Below are 20,797 nucleotides of genomic sequence, written 5' to 3' on the forward strand. Positions count from 1 at the left end.
GTCTCCACTGTAATTGAGGCAGTGACTCAGTGAGAATCCCAAAGAGTCACAGTTTCCTTCCCACCCTGGAGTTTGTTCAGAAGTTGGGGAGCAATCCCAATGCCTGTTTCCTGCTCGCCAGAGGGAATATGCAACCCAATTTTTACTTATTTTCTTCAGTGGTTGGAGGGGACGGCATGGTGGCACAGTGGTTAGCGTTGCTGCCTCACAGCGCCAGGGACCCAGGTTCAATTCTGTCCTTGGGTCACTGTCTGTGTGGACTTTGTATGTTCTCACTGAACGTAGAACATTACAGCGCAGTACAGGTCCTTTGGCCCTCGATGTTGCGCCGACCAGTGGAACCAATCTAATGACCCTCGAACCTAAACTATTCCCATGTTATCCATATGCCTCTCCACTGACCATTTGAACGCCCTTAAAGTTGGCGAGTCCACAACTGCTGCAGGCAGGGCATTCCACGCCCTTACTACCCACAAACTGTGTTAAGGGATATGACCTGGGTGGGATTGGGTCAGTGCAGACTCAATGGGCCGAATGGCCTCCTTCTGCACGATTGGAATTCTTTGATTCTTGTATGCTTCTATTGTTACAAATAAATTGTTGACAAAATAATGCAGAAATCAATAAAGCCGCGACATTGTGTGTATAAGCTATGCATAAATGTGTACCCACTCACATCCAATTGAATTGATGTTTGTAAAGGTATAATTTGCTCATATTTAGCTTTAGTCTTTGCTTCCTTATGTTGCAGGTGATCATCAACACAATTATAATCACTTGGGGCTGATTAGTCCAACACAAACTCCCACAAATGGTGAGTATGAAATGTCGTATTGTTGAAGGCACAGGGTCGAATCCAATGAGATTTTTCATTCACAATTTGCTCTTTAAGGCAGCTGGGAGTAACATTTGGCTATAAATATTTGGGAACTAACGAGCTCTCTGGATTGTAGAGGAAAAGATTAATGGTTGTGTTATTTTGACAATAATGTTAACAAAAGCGTAAGCATGACATTAAGGGCAAATTACCAGGAGGCTCCAAGGGAACCAGACCCAAAGGGATGGGGCTTTCACCCCAAAACCAGAAAGTCCCACCTGACGTCAACAGACCTTTTTATGGACCGTGTCCTGCCCACTATGGAAAATTTCACCCAAGTCCGGATAGGATTTCCTGGCGCTTCCTGCTGGTGGGTTCTTCCACTCACGCTGATAAACCTGCCACGATGGTTCCCCGGTGTGAGAAGGGCAGGCCCTTCCCTGTGGAAATTAGCAGGACCATAAAATCCCACTGACAGCCAATGGCAAGGCCCCTGCATACTGGACGACACGTCACGGAAGGAGGTGGATGGGGACTGGAAAATCCCACTCTCTGGGACTGATTTTACCATCAAGTTGTGCACATATTTGAGGTGAATAGCGTGATCCGTGACTGCCTCCAGGCCATTTCCCCCTTTATCAAGGCCCAAAAATGGACAGATCAACACCACGCCTGAAATGGGTGCGACGGCCATTGAAATGCATTTATATACACTTAAATTGACTTAATGGCCTGCACGCCCAAATTTACCGCCACTTCCCCCTTTATCGCGTTCACCCACCCAGAATCGGTGTGAAACAGATATGCTCCACAAAAGTCCAATGTGGACACTCCAATTCATGAGGAGGTAAGTGCCAAGCATCTGATAATTCTCTGCTTGAGATCAGGGGGTGGGGGGGGGGGGGTAGGAATTGCTGATATTTGTGCAGGCAGAGTGCATATGGGGGTGCCTGAGGATGGGCCTAAAAGTCAGGTCTGAAACACTCCCAATTCCATATCTGCCCAGCACTTAAAATCAAAATGGTAAAATAAGGCTTTCTGTGTCCAGAAAATAATGTAAAAATCATGACTTCTTGGACATAGATAATTGTAACTATATGGTTTTAAGAAAAACTAAATATAGATAATATCAAAGAAACCTCATCTGGCTAGAAAACAACACCAGTAATGGACAATAATCCAAAACTCAGATTAGAGCTTATTTCTTACTATTTTAATTAAATTTCTGAGTTAGAAATCTAGATTGTTCAAAGTTTGATAAGCACTCTCCTCTTCCAACTCAACATTAAATCCTCCATTGCTTCTTGAATCCCCCATTTATTTCTGCTAGATTTTGGGCAAAAGACATCAGCACTAAACAAAGAGAGGGCTAACTGTATTGATCTAGCAGCTTATCTTCGCGGAATCCCAATGCACTTTACAGCCAAGAAGTCACACTTGAAGTGAAATTGTAATGTAGGAAAACCTAGCAGCCATTTGTCCACAGTGAGATCTATAAATGAAATGAATGAGAAGATAACAAACAGCCTCAGTCATGTGGAAGCATATTTTTCTAACTAGTGGCAGGAAAATGTAAAGGGTTACCTATCTCTTTGAAATGTTTTTGCTGGAGAATGTCAGAGGCTTCCTGCACTATGTTGATAGATCTGCGTCCTTTCAATGCTGTTCAGTTCTGGTGCTGTATATAAACTCCAGATTAATTGGAAAATAATAATAATTGCAATACCTAGAGATGAATAATCCACACAGAGCCACTTGGTCAGGTAATGTACTCCCATCAACTCAAAATTGTTAAAAGGTTATCCAAACACTAAGATTGTTTTACTATTCTCTTCCATCAAGTTCTCTCCACATGATGACACAGATTTGTATAAGTAGCAATATCATAAAACTATTCATTTTCCTTTGTCAGGTACTTATGTCAAAAGTTTGATATCATTTGGTCTAGCTAAGTAGGTAGAACTTAACTTGGGTATTACTGTGTAGAGAAACATGCTGTTGAATCTTTTCATCTTGTACTCATCAGGACAGATGCAGGAATGCTAAATTTCAAAGGAAGAAATAATCTACATTCTCCATGACAATGCCTTGACCGATAAGAATTGACATGCTCACTAGTCAGCACTCTTTTCTCATACAGTATAAATGGTAAATCACTTTGAAATTTGGCATTGTTACATCTGTCCTGATAAGAGTCAGGCAAAATGCTTTGATATTCAGGTGGGATTTTCCAGTCACGTCCTGCCCGACACTAGAAATTCTCACCTGAGATCAATGGACTTTTAAATGGTCTGTCAAATTTTCCATCCTGCCCACAACAACTCCACAGTGGGCGGGACTGGAAAATTTACCCTATTTATGTCTGTTTTTCAGCAATACCTTGCACAGCCTTCAGGTACACAAGGGTTAGAGGATGATTGAACGAGGTGGGAAATACAATTCACTTTCCGTTTTAAAGTCATACATTTGATCCTTATTTAATGTTAAATTTGATTGAATATTATCTGTAGTCAAACAGCTAAACTTACAACAACATGGTAAACAGGAGAAGCAGATACTGTTGCAGCATAAGAATTTCTCTGCAGCATACCTCTGGAGAGCACAGACCTAAAACTGAGGCATTGCTGTGTTACCAGTAGTGGGGCAGTAACTAGTGTGTTACGGCTATATTTAGAATTCTCCGCATGCCCCCCTTCATCCTTGCAGTTTATCGGCATTGGAGGCAGCTCGCCATTGGCTGCCGCCAGGATCTTCTGGTCCCATTGAAGTCAATGGGCTCACCCTTCAGCCATAGGACTTTGGGGAGAGGGGGTTGGGGGTGGTAGCTATTGGAAACTCCCAGCCTATATGGTCAGTTTTCATACTGAAACTGTGGATGTGGCAATTAATAATGGCAAGGTGTTGACACAAAAAATGAGAGAAACACATGAGAGCAGCAAGTGAGGTTTTGCTGATAGGACATGCACCTAAGAGTTTAATATATTGCATTGGTGTTCTTAAAATTGCCTTTATATTTTTAGCAGAATTACTGAAAAAAGGAAATTATTGATGAAGAAGCATGCACAGTGACTAATGTAACCATTATTACACAGCTCTCTATTATCAGAAAACATATCTCCCTACAAGTGTACCCATTGTACAGATATTTTCAGTAACTGTGTGGAAACCACATCAACAAGAAGTTTACAAGACCTGTCTTCCAGGAGTTTCAAAGCCCCCATCTTAGGATGCGATATACATTCAGGCATTTCTTAGCTGACCAACTTCTTTGGATGTTTACCAACATCAGCTCTTAGAAATCTTACTAAGATTTCTGGAGTAATATTTATGTGGATTCTGGAGACAATATACATTGCAAACTACACTAAAAACAAACAATATACAATATACAAAATGCAAAATACAAAAAATATATAAATTTGACTAAAGTCCATTTATAGGTTACAGCTGATACATGAAATTGTAACTAACTAAAGTTAATCATAATGGGCAGCATTATGGGTGACACGGTGGCACAATAGTTAGCACTGTTCCCTCACAGCGCCAAGAACCCAGGTTCGAATCTCGGCTTGGATCACTGTCAGTGTGGAGTTTGCACAATTCTTCCCATGTCTGCGTGAGTTTCCCCAAGGTATTCTAGTTTCCTCCCACCGTCCAAAGATGTGCAAATTAGGGTTGATTGGCCATGCCAAATTTACCCTAGTGTCAGGCGGATTAGCATGATAAATATGGGGGTTATACCTGGCTGGTATTGCGGCCGGTGCAGACTCGATAGCCAACTGGCCTCCTCCTACACTGTAGGGATTCTATAAATGTCAATAATGTAATCTAAATACATGACTTTTCTAAATCCACCTTATGAGTAAACCTCTTTGGATAATCAAACAAACAGTGATGGAATATATATATATATATATATATATATGCTCACAAGCTCAATGTGATTATATTAGATTTCGAAGTATTTCTGCCTCAACCTAGGGGGAAATTCTCCAAAGGGAACTCAACCTCTCGTATTCCAAAAGCAGCTGGGTGAAATCTCTCAGCTAATGGTGTGTGTGTGTGTGTGTGTGTGTGTGTGTGTGTGTGTGTGTGTGTGTGTGTGTGTGTGTGTGTGTGTTTTAAAGATAGTTTCTGCTGTAACAACACACACTTTCTATTGTCTACTTTATTAGTAAGTCTTATCAATACAAAAATTAGTGAAGATGGTATGTTTTCTTTCTAACCTGTGTAATTGTGTGTTTTGAAATGGCTGGCTGGTTGACTACCTTCCAAAAGTAAATTGGTTTCCTCCCAGAAGACTCACTTCAAGACGTTGTATGAGCTGTCTTATACTGGACTACATTTGTAATTATTGGTTATCTGAAGTGATTTAGCGTTCAGGGAAGATTTATTTAATAAGGATATCAAGTCTAAGCACAGATGTCTATTCTGGCCGCATTCCAAATTCTCGCTGTCTGAAAGCTCCTTTTCTTTAATATTTACATTGGCAATAATTAAAGTCACCAGCCATTTTAGTTTGGTGACTTCTATGTCAATTTTGCCATCTTATGTTGCTAACCTATTACTAATCCTGGAGTTAACACCTTGAAATATTAGATTCTCCATCTGATTTTTAACTTTATTCCCGTATTTGTCCTGCTTTCTGCGGATAGGATATGGCTGGGCATTTTTTCACTTTGTCTTGTCCTCATTACTACTGCCTGGATATTTGCAAGGCTGCTTATCCTTCATTGTAGCCAATGCCTTCAGCTGTTTCTCGATACCATGCGGAGTGAATTAAATTAGCTGAAGACTGGCATTTGTAATGCTGGGCCCCTCAGGAGGTGGGCGAACTGGATCATCCACCTCCCCACACCCACCTCCCCCCCACCTCCCCCCCCCCGCACTTAATATGGTTGCAAAATGCTTCAGCCTTGTCTTTTCCACTGCTGTCCTGCACTCTCCCATCATTGAGGATGGGGATATTTATAGCAGCTTCCCCTCCAGTTAGTTGTTTAATTGTCTACCACCATGGCAGCATGATGGCACAGTGGTTAGCACTGCTGCCTCACAGTGCCAAGGGCTTTGGTTCGATTCCAGCCTCGAGTGATTGCCTGTGTAGAGTTTGCACATTCTTCTTGCGTCTGCATGGGTTTTCTCCATGGGCGTTGCTGGCTGGCCAGCATATAATGCCCATCCCCAACTTGCGGTTAATGACAGAGTGAGGGATATACCAAGCCATGAGATTATAGAATGCGGTTGAATACAATTCTGCTACTGTTGGTGGCTCATAGTGCCTTGTTATGAATCTGTCTCATTTAGCCCAGTGATAACACATGATGGATCACTGTGGCCTGATTTCATCTTTCCCAATGTTTCACCCTGGCATGAATATCAGGAAATATCTGACAGCCAAGCAGGCTAAAAATGTAGCCAATCACATTGAAGAATTCTCACAGGTAATAAAGCAGGAAATTAAAAAAAACAATGAATCGTAGAAACCCTACAATGCAGAAAGAGGTCATTTGGCTCACCGAGTCTGAATCAGCCACAATTCCACCCAGGCCCTACCCCCATATCTCTGCATATTTACCTACTAATCCCTCTAACCTCAGGACACTAAGGGGGAATTTTTAGCATGGCCAATTAACCTAACCTGCACGTCTTTGGACTGTGGGAAGAAACCGGAGTACCAGGAGGAAATTCACACAGACATGAGGAGAATGTGCAAACTCCAACAGACAGTGACCCAAGCCAGGAATCGAACCCAGGTCCCTGAAACTATGAAGCAGCAGTGCTAACTACTGTGCCATCCTTGATTATCCTTTACTTTTTAATCATTTTACAGAAAGCAAAATAAGGATTGAATCATACACATGGGATTGAGGTAGAAGCTGAAATATCATAAACAAGCTTAAAAATATATATATTTTAAAACCCTATCAAATTTTCATTATGAAATGGAAACATTTTCTGTAAGGCCTAAGAAATTTCTCAGCAGTAATTTTCACTTAATTAAAAATACACTTCATTAAATAAGGCATAACATTTTCAAGGATTATTACAGTAAGAATAATTGCATAAAAAGTAGAAGCTCCAATCAGTTCAGTGATTTCTAATTGATCTCCAACTGCAAAGTTTTCAATAGCTCAACCTGTAAGGAGCAGGGAATCACTTTTATATCTCCACCTATGAATGTGCATGTGTCAAGGCCAGAATCTGCCACACCATTTATCCAGCACAAAAGGGCTAACTAACTCAGTTAGACATGAGATTTTCTTTATAAATCCAAGCTGCTTATCGATAATCATGTTTGCCCAAGTGCCCAGTGATTATATCCTTAATTATAGATTCTACTGATTTAATTGTGATGTCCTCATTTAATGAATAATGGTGATGTGAATGCTCTTAAATGGATAGAAGCTGAACCACACACGTGAATGCAGGATCATGGCATGCTTTACATTTTGGAGAATCGTTTAAAGCCATTGAAATAAATGCAAGAACTTCTGTAATGGAAATGCTGATTAGTATCTCAGCATGAGTTCCAGCTTAGTAAAGTGAATCAAATGCATTTATTCACTGTGCATAGGTTAGCTGTATTATGAAATGTGCTAATGTATATTATTTATGGTTTTGATGTACCTTCCTTTACAGATGTCATGTTGCAAGACATTTTTGTGAAGCTGAGAATCCTATGGTAATTTTACACAGCTGATTCACAAATATAACAGGGTGGATTCTGGAGCTTGTTCTTGACAGACACTAATGCGTAACCAAAATACTTGGGACTTTTAGGAACCAGATCGGAAACTCCAATGAAGTTAGCCCAGACCTTAACTTTTTTGGGTGTTGGCATTAGGATGAGCATAAGGTATGCCGCTCCAGGTATGATTTAATTGGCCCACTAGGAAGCTTTTATTAAAACAAACTTTATTTTTAAGAACACATTTAGAATATAACAAAAAGAGTTAGCATAACTTTTACCAATTAAAATACTTAAGCAGGACAAAGTATAATTCTTAACAGCTATCCATCTCTATTAGCCCAATAGGCAATGGCTTAGTGGTATTATCACTAGACTATTAATCCAGAACTCAGCTAATGTTCTGGGGACCTGGTTCAAATCCCACCATGACAGATCATGGAATTTTAAATTCAATGAGGAAAAAAGCTGGAATAAACACATGGTCAATTATCAGAAAAATCCATCTGGTTCATTTTAGGGAAGGAAATCTTCTGTCCTTATCTGGTTTGACTCCAGATTCATTGCAATGTGGTTGACTCTCAACTACCTTTGGGCAACTAGGGATGGGCCATAAATGCTGGCCAGCCAGCAATGTCCATGTCTCAAGCATAAATTAAAAAAAAATTAAGCAGTACACCATAGACAGAAATCCCTTCTTCAGAATCCGATAGCACCAAGAACAGATATGCTTATGTGGATGCTGATTTTCCAGCCTTTTAATACCTCTGGACAGAGATCCCAACATACCTATCTTCTGACCCTCATACAACCACCTCCAGGGAAAGAGCTACCCCAAATTGCAGAATCTCAGAGACAAAGACTAATTCCCTGGCAGATCCCTGTCTCCCACTCCAGAGAGAAAAATAGGGGCAGTGCTTTCGAACAACTCCAAGCAGCATCTAATTTTTATTTCTCCATGTAAGCCTACCTGCTCCTAGTCACACGATTTTCTGTTAATCAACCTAATCAAGCCCTACTCTCCAAAACCCCAGGGAAACACTAAAGTAATAGAACAGCCATATTCAAGCAATTATGAGCAATTATGCTGCTGCAGTAACAGTACAGAGCTGCCAAATACACACCCAGCAGCACTGATTAAGTAGGAGGGACTGCTAAAAAATGTCCTGCAGAGAAACATGATGCAAATGCATTTCTTAAAGGAATATTATTGTCTCAGAACTGAACTCCAATCATGTTCAATTTCAGAATGAACAGGTTTGAAACATGCACCCGATAATTGTCAGGAACTAAAGCAACACATAAAGCAAAGCTCAACTCCTCACGCATATTGTACATTCAAACAACAGCCTGTATTTATAAAAGAAAATAGAAGCATGCATTTCTATAGCACCTGTCACAACCTCACGACACCCCAAAGCACTGTATGTCTAATAAAGTACTTTTGAACCAATCATTGTTGCAATGTACAAAGAACGGCTACCAATTTGCATGTAACGAGATTCCACAAACAACATTACGACAATGACCAGATTATCTGGTGTTGCTGATCAAGGAACAATTCTTGGTCAGGACATCTTGAATGACACTTTTGTTCTTCCTTTGAACAGTGCCATCAATCCTCCCCCCATCTACCCGAGATGGTGCCAACCTTCCCTCTCACTGGTATTGGAAGTCAGGAATTATCAGGGCAAAAAATTGAGTAACTTCACACCACTACAAAACTGTAAAGAAGCGTTGGCGGAATTAGTTTGTTTTACAGCCGAATTACTGTTCGAGATGAATAAACAGGTCCCATTAATACAAATCGGAGTTTTCATACACTCTGAAGTATTATCATCAGAAACCTACACATGCATTTTTTTTATATCAGTTATTATGCAGGCAGTCTGTAAATTGCCTAATGTGGCATCATGTTGTAAAGACAACTAATTAAATGTCCATCAGACAGTTTGATTAACGCCAAATCACTCAAGTAAAAAAGAGGCAATGTATGATATCTATTCAACCAGATGGACCATTAATATTTGAAGTTTACAATCGAATCCTTTTCTGACTAACAAGATCCATTACATTTTCAATATCATGTCAGCTTTAGATAGGAATTTTAAAGCACTTTAATTCTTTGGTCACAGGTTGTCCTTTGAACTAATTCACCTTTTGTGCTTCTAACAACCTGGGAAAAAAGCCATATATCATTCTGAAATTGCCTGAGACCTCTCAAATGATTCAATCCCCTTACTTGCAACATTGCTGCTTTTGGTTTCGACAGGAAAATTCAGTGAAGGGTCAAGGATAGCAAGGCAAGGCACCACTAAGGTTTGGTACAGCAGGAGAGGAAATTGGAGAAACAAAGAAGTGGTCATTAGCTGAGATGAGGTCTCATAGCATCAATCAGCATAGAGGGAGGCCTTTCGGTCCATCATTTTGCATTCTCTGGGATTTCTCCATGAATATATGACTTTTTCCTTTTTGAGTACATATTTGCTGCAATTTACAATTCAGTCTGCATCCTCCACTCTTACAAACAGTGAACTGGAGATCGTAACAACTTGTTGCATCAAAAAAAATCATCTCCCCCTTTGCCAATTTACTTGAATCTGTGTCCTCTGATTATCAACCCTCCTGCCAAAGAGGAAGAAAGAACAAAGAAAAGTACATCACAGGAAAAGGCCCTTCAGCCCTCCAAGCCCGTGCCAATCAAGATGCCCGAACTAAATTCAAAAAAACCCTTCTGCCCTTATTCGATCCGTATCCATCTATTTCCTCCCTAGTCAGGTACCCATTGAGATACCTCTTAAACGTTGCTAATGTGCCTGTTTCCATCACCTCCTCTGGCAGTGTGTTTCAGGCACTCACCACTCCCTGCATGAAAAACTTCCCCCTGCACATCTTCCTAAAACTTTCCCCATGCAGAATATAGTGTTGCGGTTCCAGATAGGGCGAAGAGAAAGATCAGTTTAATATGTTATACGACCTTTGGTGTAAACTTCTCACGGAATTTTTGTAGGAAGAATAAGGAGCTCATATTGCTTAGAATACTGTTCGATCATAGAACCCTACAGTGCAGAAAGAGGCTCTTCGGCCCATCGAATCTGCACTGAATACAATCTCACCCAGGCCATAGATTAGGAATCTAAACAGATAGAAGAGCAATGAGATCTCAAGGTACAGATATACAAAGCATTAAACATGTATACATATTAAGGCCATGTTAATAAGGCCGAGCCAAGAAGCAAAGTACTGGAGTTATTTCTGTAAGGATAGAATTGAAAAATAACAAAGTTATCTTAAGCCTCTTTAGAACCTTGATGAGGCCACACTGCAGTACTAAGCACAGCCATATTATGCAAAGGACACAGAGGCATTGAGAAATCTTCAAAATAGTTTTTAATAATTACATCAGAACTGAAAGTTTGTACCTGATAACAAACTTTGAACAGACCGAGGCCCTTTTAAAAAAGAGAAACCTGATTGGCGAGGTCTTTCAGATTATGAAGTTTCATGTGATCATTGCTTCCAGTTCCATGTAAACTCCTTGAGCATGTTGTCAAAGTAGTTTCATGGTTAAAACTGGCGTGCTGGTATTAAATATAGCAATTATTTAGCAATATAAATTGATGTTAGTAGGAAATAGAAGATCTCTTAAACAATAATTGGTCGGCATTATACATCAATTCCAATGATATTTAACTCTCGTTCATTCATGGTTGCAATGAGTTGGTACGTGGGAAGGTGAATATTTACCTCAGCAGTTACTTTCTGAGGCTTTTCACTGTGGTAATGACACCCGATCTGAATGAGTGGTGTACATTTCTAACAACTGAATGAACAACTCTTTTGGTACAAGGCTGGATATTACCCTGCGATGTAATGACACTTCTTTTGCATCAAATTCTGTTATCTGTATTTTCAAGTCGAGGTTTTAATTACTTTTGCTGATGTTAGTGAGAGAGCAGTGAGCACTTTGTTCGCTATTTTAATGAAAAGACGCTTCAATTTCTGTGCTTTTCACAGTGTCAAGGGCATTCCAAAGTACTTCAGATCCAATTAATTACTTTTGTCATCACTGCTTTAGTTAAACATAACAACAACAGCAAGGTCCCACAAACAATAATGATATATAAAGACCAGTTAATCTATTTCAGTGATGCTTTGGTTGGAGGTTAAATGTTGGCCAGGGCACTGTGCAAACCCATCTGCTACTTTCCATGCAATGTTTTATATCTACCAGCATAGGCAGATGGGGCTTCAGTTTTCATCTAAAAGACAGCACCCCTGAAAGTGCAGCTTTACTTTGGTACTGCATTGAAAGGTAATGCCTAGAGATTGATTCAAAACCCTTCCGCCCGCCGCAGGGAGAAATGTGCTACCACTGAGCCAAACGGGCACTGGTAACATTAGCGGATACATCTGCTAAAGGAATGGACAAGGCATAAGGGCGGTACGGTAGCACAGTGATTAGCACTGCTGCTTCACAGCACCAGGGACCTGGGTTCGATTCCCGGCTTGGGTCACTGTCTGCGTGGAGTTTGCACATTCTCCCCATGCCTGTGTGGTTTTCCTCCAGGTGCTCCAGTTTCCTCCCACAATCCAAAGTGTGTGAGTTGGCCATGCTAAAAAATTGCCCCTTAGTGTCCTGAGATGCGTAGGTTAGAGGGATTAATGGGTAAAGGTAGGGCCTGGGTGGGATTCTGGTCAGTGCAGACTCGATGGGCCGAATGGCCTCTTTCTGCACTGTGATTCTTCAATATGCATGAGAAGCCTTTGTCCACTGATATCTGGGGCTGCTAGCCTTCACACCCAATCATAGCATCATAAGCTTTCCATCTTGTTCCCCCCACCCACCTCAGTAGGGCCAACTGCCACATGCCTCAGATTGGCCTTTGTTCTGCCATTTACACATTCTGATGTCTTAGTGGACACTATTAGCAACATTCTCAGCCTTTATCAACTCAATCTCTTAATGGACACCAATAGCACCATTCCCAGCCTTTATAAAAAACATTTACATTCCCTTTGTCTATTTGCCTATGACATCTTGGGCAGTTACACAACCCTTCCCTCCCCCTCCACCCTTGCAGAATAATCTCATCTTATCCTCTTCATCCTTAGCTCTGACAAAGTGTCTCCCAGACTCAAAACATTGACTTTATTCTCGCTCCACAGAAGCTATCAGACCTGCTGAGATTTCCTAGCATTTTCTGCTTTTGCTGCATAGTAGGAAGACCCCCCATTCCCATCTAGAGTGTGGCCTCTGACCCTGGGTTGGTTTCAAAAAGCTCAAAAACGGATGAACATTTGAGAAAGTAAAAAAGGATGTGATGGAAATATCTAAGGAGATTAGAGGATTAAAATATGAGAAAGAAAGGTGCAAAAATGCTGCAAAAAGTGTTAACAGGAGGAAGGTGTGAAGGATTGAAGCCCAAGCATTAATATGCTTTACATTTGTTAGAGTGAGCAGATTAAATTCATTTCGTGTCCAGAGAATTCACACTTAGGTTCCTGAAAACATTTTAACCATTTTAACAAGATAATTTTGCTGTAACCTAGAAATATCCCTTACATAGCCTTGGTAATTGGCTGCAGTCTGCAATGGTCCATAGCTCTAGTCTGCCAACATTTGTTAGTATCTGTCAGTGTCTGTCTTTCCTCCATCCTCATTTGAGGGTTGGCCGCATGATAAAAAATCTTTCTCCACTGATTTCTATCCTTAGCTGCCGTTACTGCCTGACACATAGAGAAGACAGTTCTTGTCCTGATGTTATCCATCCACATCGCCTTGTGTACATTTTCCAAAGTCAAAATTTTACACTCACCCCACCTGATGGGTTCTGAAGTGCGGGGGAAGGGATGGGGGGGTGAACCTGAAAGTTGCTTAGACAGGATTCCCTCTAGGATCCCACCCACCCCAGTCTGGTCACGATTTTACATTAGAGCAGGCATGGCCTTGGAAAGGAAGCTCTCCTTTGTCCCAGTTAAAGCCACTTAAGGGCCTTTTCCTTCCAAGCTTCAAATTTTAGGCTAGCGAGCAAAGAACACTGGCCGGAATCTTATGACCGCCCACGTCAATGGGATTTTCCCATCCCGCTGCAGTGAATGGAGATTAAGCTGGGCGCCAAATTCTTCCACCTTGTTGCTGTGAGAGCATGGCATGAATGGCCAGTAAGATCACGCCCACTGTTTTTGTTTGGGAAACTTAGGGAGAGCCAAAGTGTTAAGTCTAAAAAAATAGGTGAGGTGGATCAGGAAATAAATGATGCCAGGTTTTGGTGTAAAGGATTGAATTTTAACAATGATTGGATCGGATAGAGGGGTTAAAATCTGAGAACTCTGTCTTCCGACACAAACCCATCTCCAATGCATCCAATACTGACTTTAACAGAGGGTGGAAGGAAAGCAGGTAATAATCTCATCCAGGAATGGGGGTTGGAATTTTAAATATGGTAATAAGTCTTTCAGCTTTTCAACTTTAACTGTGATTGCCTGGGTTTTCCAGCAGTTCCACTAAGGTGGGAAGGACTGTTCAAACTCAGGACGTCAGTGCCTTTACGCTTATCTCCAGGATTTCAGTGCTTGTCTGAGGAGCTTCCTCGTTTGCTCACTTGTAATCCCACTCCCCAGCCTTCCCACCTTAAGACCTCAATGGAACTTCCCAAACAAACACTCATCATCATCAAACGACTACCCTTCTCTCCTAACCCAAACATCCCCCCATCCCCACTGGCACGGACTTACCTGGCCCTGTAGCCCTTCATAATCAATTTGACTGGAAGCCAATCTGCCAATCATGGCGAGGAAGCAATCGGTGATGTCACCCACAGGGGATTCCCGATTTCCAGGTCTCCCGCACGTTTTGGGACACCCCACCCCCACCCCCATCCAAAAGAAAAATCTAGCGGGTCAGTCAAATGAAAATGCAAACTTAAAATCTGCAGATTGAATGTCAAATCAAGAAAATTCCTTTTCCTTATTCTTCCATGATATGTGGGCAAGACCGGCAAAGCCAGCATTTGTTGCCCATCTGTATTTGTCTTTGAATTAAGCGGCTGGCTAGGTCGTTACAAAGGGCAGTAAAGAGTCAGCCACATTTCTGTGGCTCTGGAGTCACATGTAGGCCAAGCCAGGTAAGGACAGCAGATTTCCTTCTCTCAAGAACATGAATGAACCAGATGGGTTTTTATGACAATCAGGTAGCTTCACAGCCATTATTATCACTTATATTCCAGATTTATTAATTGAATTTAAGTTCCACCAGCTGCTGTGGAGGGGTTTTAACCCAGGTCACTAGAATATTAACTTGGGCATCAGGATTGCTAGTTCAATGACATTAACTGGCAATGTCATTACTACTCCACCATTTCTCCTGGCCTCTGTCACTTGAAAATAGCTGTGTGTGAAATCTCTCTCTCTCTTCACCGTTGTTGCTAAATCTGGCACACGATTTTCAGTAGCCCTTTACCTGGGCGCCTGTCCCCATGGTAACCAGGTCACATTGGCTTATTGCCAAGTTGAATGAGCAGAAAGTTGAATGCTCCCTTTTTATCCGATATTAAAAGACAGTTTAAAACATAACCATCTTAAACCTATCACCTATATCTTAAACTTGCACTTTGAGATGGCACAATGGCACAGTGGTTAGCACTGCTGTTTCATAATACCAGGGACCCGGGTTCAATTCTGGTCTTGAGGGACTGGCTATGTGGAATCTGCACGTTCTCCCCATGTTGGCATGGGTTTCATCTGGGTGCCTCGGTATCCTCTCACAGTCCAAAGATGTGCGGGTTAGGTTATTTGGCTGTGCTTAATTGTCCCTTAATGTCAGGGGAATTAGTAGGGTAAATACGTGGGGTTAAGGGAAAAGGGCTTGGGCGCGATTATTGTCATGCTAAAGTGCCCCTTAGTGTCCAAAGATGTGTACATCAGGTAGATTAACTGTAGTAAATGCCCAGGCGAGTGGGCCTAGGTAAGCTGTTCTTTTGAACAGTCATTGCACACCTGATGGGCTGAATGTTCTCCTTCTGTTATCGTAGGAATTCTATGATTATAAAATCTAGTATTAACAATGACATCTTTAAATTAGTGAAACTTCCCAAGGTGTTTGACGGCTACATAATCAGGCAGTAACTACTGATGCCAAACCAAACAAGGAGACATAACTATAGGGGTTAAAGAAGTATGATTTAACTAGGTTCTAAAAAAGGAGAGGTTTGAGAAGAGAATTCCAGAGCTTGGGCCTAGAGATCCTGAAGGCCTGACTCTCAAAAATAGATAAATAAACATAACAATGGCTTTGAACATTCCAGTTGATGGAAAATGCCCTCCCAGTGCAGCCTAAGATGTTAAGAATGTTCAACAGGCAAAAAGCCTGCTAAAGCCAGAATACATCCTTTCCTTTATGTTTGCTCACTTCTAATCGGGTAACCGGCTCTGCTAACTGAAGTGGTCCTCAGGATTGCTTCGTAATTAGACGCCTGCTGCACCACATTCTTCATTGTGAATTATCTCTTGCCATCTCCGTATTTGGAAAGGGGTTCCTAGAGAGATAACAATGTGTTGCCTTTCTGCAAATACGATTACAATTACACTGTACAGGTGTGGTGATTAAGTGATGGAATTATATTTGAGTTTGCATGCTGCTGTAGCAAAAATATCTAATTAGGACCTACTGCGACATTCGCCTGCCACAGAAATGCACACAATCTGTGCACACTTTCAGGCAGAAGGCATGGAAACGATGGATAGTTATTCACAGCTCAGTTTACCCGTTGGCATTTATTTTGGAGGTTTGTACCGCGGAAGTGTTTTAAAGTTTATTTAAAGTTCAAATGTTTATTTATTACTGTCACAAGTAGGCTCACATTAACAGTGCAATGAAGTTACTGTGAAAATCCCCTGGTTGCCACACTCCAGCGCCTGTTTGGGTACACTGAGGGAGAAATTAGCCTGGCCAACGCACTATGCCTAAATGGACAAGTTAAGGTTCAGTGAGTGGTGACCCCTGCCTCTGGTTCAGAAGCTCTGGGTTCAAATCTTATCACAGGAACTCTTGGCCAAGTGAGGTGTGTTCACAACCTGAAAATCCTTCTAACACGTGCCAATGGCAGGCGGTAGCAGCAGGGGAGGTTGCTGCCCAGCCATGGGATAGAAAGAATATTGGTGCCTCTGGCATCACTGACCATAGCTCCCAATACAACATACTACAGCAACCTGGACTCCCCGCTTGAAGTGTAACGCATTACCACTGCTGAAAAGTTCATAACACGTGGGACGTGTAGCTATATTGGAGTGAAACAGTTGTGAATAGCCCAGAACCAGCTTCTAATCAGGTTATATAATTGTCCATACACTGGTGAATTCATAACAGATACATTTGGAGACATAAATGGTGTCACATGACCACACCACATCATTTTGCCCTGATTGGTGACAGAAGGAATTAGCAGAGGGTAGCTACAATTTATTATCAAGAAAGCAACAATAAGCATTATTCACGTAAGGCTTCATGCAAAGTATTGTTTATAATATGGATGGGGTGTCATTCATCACCAGTTAATGGTGACTGACAGTTAGCTGGAGTCTCTGGGCACGCAAGCACCTCCCTCCACCACCAGGAGTGATGCGATGCACTCCAGCAGGGTTTATAACAGCTCCCCACTAAGAGGGAACTGGCAGTCAGTACCGCTGAAAGGCACAGAGGCCGTGGAGGCACCCCCTTTCCACCCTGGAAGTCGGGGATAAGGGCGTTGCTCCCCGAGCATTGCCAGTCTGACAGTGCCAGCCTAGCCCCCGGCACTGCCTGAGGGGCAAAATGACCTTGGCCAAGGGCACCTTGGCACTGCCTACTAGGCACCGGGAGTGCCGGGGGACGGAGCCAGGAGAGGCATTTGAGAATAATTGACATCAAATGATGGCAAAATGATATCAAATGAGTGCAGTTGGCATCAAATGGGAGCTGTTGAAAGCAAACTATATCAAATGAAATGAAAATTTTCAGTTGGGGGAAAAAGGGTTTAAAAATAGGATTTCTGGTGGAACAGCAATTGTCCTCCAAACCTCTCCAGAAATAATCAAAGTTGCTGTCCTAACTAACTTTTCCCTTCCCGTTCCTCCATACCCAAGTTGATGTGAGCCACCCACCTAATAGTAGGTCAGGCCTAATCCAGATAGCAGCATTGTTTGGCAATCATATATTGCCAGTCCAGTTTAACTGAAACCTGATGTGGAAATGGCTCCAAATCTCTTGGCAAGGTGGGGTAGGCAGTCTGTTCTACTGATTAACTGACTGATCCATCTAAATCAACCCCAGTCGGTATTGATAGAGAGAATTGGGGACATCAAACTTGTGCATGATTTCTCCATTGACACATGCAGCTATAATACAACATGCATTCCCACCATTTCACCCACTGAGTTTGCTGTACAAATCTGTACTGAATACTGCTGTCTCTCTTTGCCCACTGAATGCATTAGTATTAGCACACCTGTGAAATTATGTTTGCATTAAGTAACGCAAGGCTGACTACTAAGATACCTCATGTCTAATTTACCCCCCAATACTAACAGCGTGACAACTCCCACTATTTGAGGGAAGTACCCAGATGTTACAGATGAGATTCTCCAGCCTTGCCCGCGGCTGGGATTCTCCGGTCCCGCTGCTGTGAATGGAGATTAGGCTGAGTGTCAAATTCTCCACTCTCGCTGGAATCAGTGGCTGTCCTGTTTCAGATTCCAGTATCCAGCTTTTATTGATGTGATTGAAAACCTGTAACAACATTGGAGAATTTGGGCTTACATCTTTTGCAACCTACACAATCTGTAAGAGGACTTTGAATTAGTCATCTGCTGCGGTGTATGTTTTCAGCTGTAATTCGATCTGGTTTATGCCCAATAAAAGGATTTATTACATTCGGGGGTTTGAAGTCTCGTTTGGCTTGATGGTTAAATTCACCAGCCTGGTGTGTTATTAAGCTGGGTAAATTTCAATGCTCCATGTTCGGTGCCCAGTCTATGATCAGTTATATCGTTACAGTGAAGGTCTCAGTGGGAGTATTATCAATGGCCTCTTACTGTCTACAGCCAACTCCCCTCTCCTCCCAAGCACCAGTATTGTGGAGGACAAATAACCAGGATTCCCACTTCCGGTTGTTATAATCTGTCACTGGGATGTGGAGATGGAGGTTAGATTGGGTCAGATGACTGCTTTAAAAAGGCTACTTGGATGAGCTGTGAAGGACTACCATGGAGGTAATTTTCAACTTGTGCCAGCCACGACAAATGTGTCGTGAAAGAAAGAGAAAATTGGTTGAAAATCGCATTACAGCCCTCAGGACTTAACATTGAATTCAACAACTTTAGACTGTGAAATTTCTCTTCCACCTTGACCCATTTCTATATACGTGTGAAACATTTTTGGTCTCATTGCAAAAGCCCTCAGCCCCCCTCCCCCACTGGGCCATCTGTCACTTGTTCTTCAGTTTTCTTTCACTGAGCACTGACCTTTATTCTCATGTTAACACAGTCTGATATCTTAACTTTATGCAACTACTAGCACCTTCTCCTGACATTAGCACTTCCTCTGTCTCCTCACCTGCACATCTCTATTACACAATCTCTCCTCGCTCCCACCAATGACTGACCTTCTGCTCTGTTCCAGCTGCTCTGCCCCCTCTTATACAGTATATAATCCAACACATTTCTCCCTCTATTTAGCTCTGAAGAAGAGTTAGACTGGCTCTAAATATTAACTCTATTTTCTCTCTCCTCAGATGCTGTCAGATCTGCTGAGTTCTTCCAGCATTTTCTGGTTTTGTTTCCGATCCCAGTATCTGACTTTTATGTATATGATTGAAAATCTAGGCTTTCACCTTACATTGTTTTAAAAAAAAAGTTTCTTTTTTATCTTTCCGCCTGCCTTCATCCCCACAGAGAAACCTCGGATGAACAGTATCCTTACTTCTGCAACGGAACCATATGATCTGTCTTTCTCAAGATCCTACCAGAGCCTGTCACACCTTCCTCCGTCTTACGAGTCTGCAGTCAAGTCTGACTTAAGCAAGTATTCTTCACTAAAACGCTTAAGTAGGTGCCCCATAATTTTCCATTAACATTACTTTGCATCATGCCTAGGAACTCGAATCTGGTAATTTATTTTATTCTTAACTGCTGCTACCTCTCAATTGCTTCCGTCCTGCAGTGTCCCCTTGCTGCGTAAACAAGAGTGACAAAACTGCTTAACTTCATGGTAAGCCGCCACTCATTGATGGCCAAGCTATTCATGTCAGTAAAAAAAAATCCATGGATAGTTCAGCTCAATGTAAGCGAGGAGTAGAGTTAAATGTGCTTTTTACCCCACTTTTCAGCACCATTCCTTTACAATGTTGTTGCTCGACCTCAACTTTGTTGGCCACATTACAAGACATAGAAAAAATACAGCACAAACAGGCCCTTCGGCCCACAAGTTGCGCCGATGATATTCATACCTACTAGGCTTACCTATAACCCTCAATTCTATTAAGTCCCATGTACTCATCCAGAAGTCTCCTGAAAGACCCTATCGAATTTGCCACCACCACCACCGATGGCAGCCGATTCCACTCACCCACCACCCTGTGAGTGAAAAACTTACCCCCTGATATCTCCTCTGTACCTATTCCCCAGCACCTTAAAGACAAGAGAAGTCCAACTACTCCCTGCAGGGGCAACAAATAAAACCCCTCTTCAGGTGGCTAGCAACAGGGCTTCCAATGAACATTATCACCTGGAGAAGTGAGCAGCATTTTTTGAAGCTACAAGTAGGCTAATGCTTCAGTCTGTCTAAAGGATCCACGGTGAGGGGGTATCTTCATTTCTGGCCTGTTTTGACCAGTGGGGAAGGCCCAATGGTCAGGATAGTACTCCATTGCTAATGTAGGCCTCCCTGAAATGTGAATGGAGCCCATCTCAGAGTGCTAGGGTATCACAATACCACCTTGTCTTGAAGCAGTTCTAAGTGGTGAAGGACCTTTGTTGCAGGCCCGGTTGAGGCTAATATTCCAATTGCAGTTAGGAGTCAGGTTCTGCAAGCTGAACTTCCCAGAGGAATTCTCCCTCATTAAGAAGAAGAACAACCTGTCTAAAAAATAAGAAGTATCAGCGCTACTAGGAGTCAAAAGGGATCTCACAGGGTAAAGAGAAAATAAACAAATTATAAAGAGAGAAATGGAAGTAGACAAAAAAGAAGTCATTGAAAAAGCAAAGGAAAAATTAATAAGAATAAAATAAGTGACTGAGGTTGAGTGAAAGTACCCAAA

At 41.9% G+C, this 20,797-nt stretch overlaps 1 protein-coding gene across 2 annotated transcripts in view; it reads left to right on the forward strand.

Annotated features, from left to right (window-relative positions):
• Positions 1-20,797, forward strand: part of LOC145356372 (protein shisa-6-like) — a 519,167-nt gene that overhangs the window by 493,288 nt on the left and 5,082 nt on the right. For both annotated transcript variants that reach the window (XM_080209041.1, XM_080209042.1), the window contains 2 exons: positions 752-814; positions 19,434-19,586. In XM_080209041.1, coding sequence (XP_080065167.1) covers positions 752-814; positions 19,434-19,586 — 216 coding nt within the window. The remainder of the gene's footprint in view (positions 1-751; positions 815-19,433; positions 19,587-20,797) is intronic.

Source organism: Carcharhinus amblyrhynchos, chromosome 21 (genome assembly GCF_965287045.1).
Source record: "Carcharhinus amblyrhynchos chromosome 21, sCarAmb.v2.hapA, whole genome shotgun sequence".
Classification (NCBI taxonomy): Eukaryota; Metazoa; Chordata; class Chondrichthyes; order Carcharhiniformes; family Carcharhinidae; genus Carcharhinus; species Carcharhinus amblyrhynchos.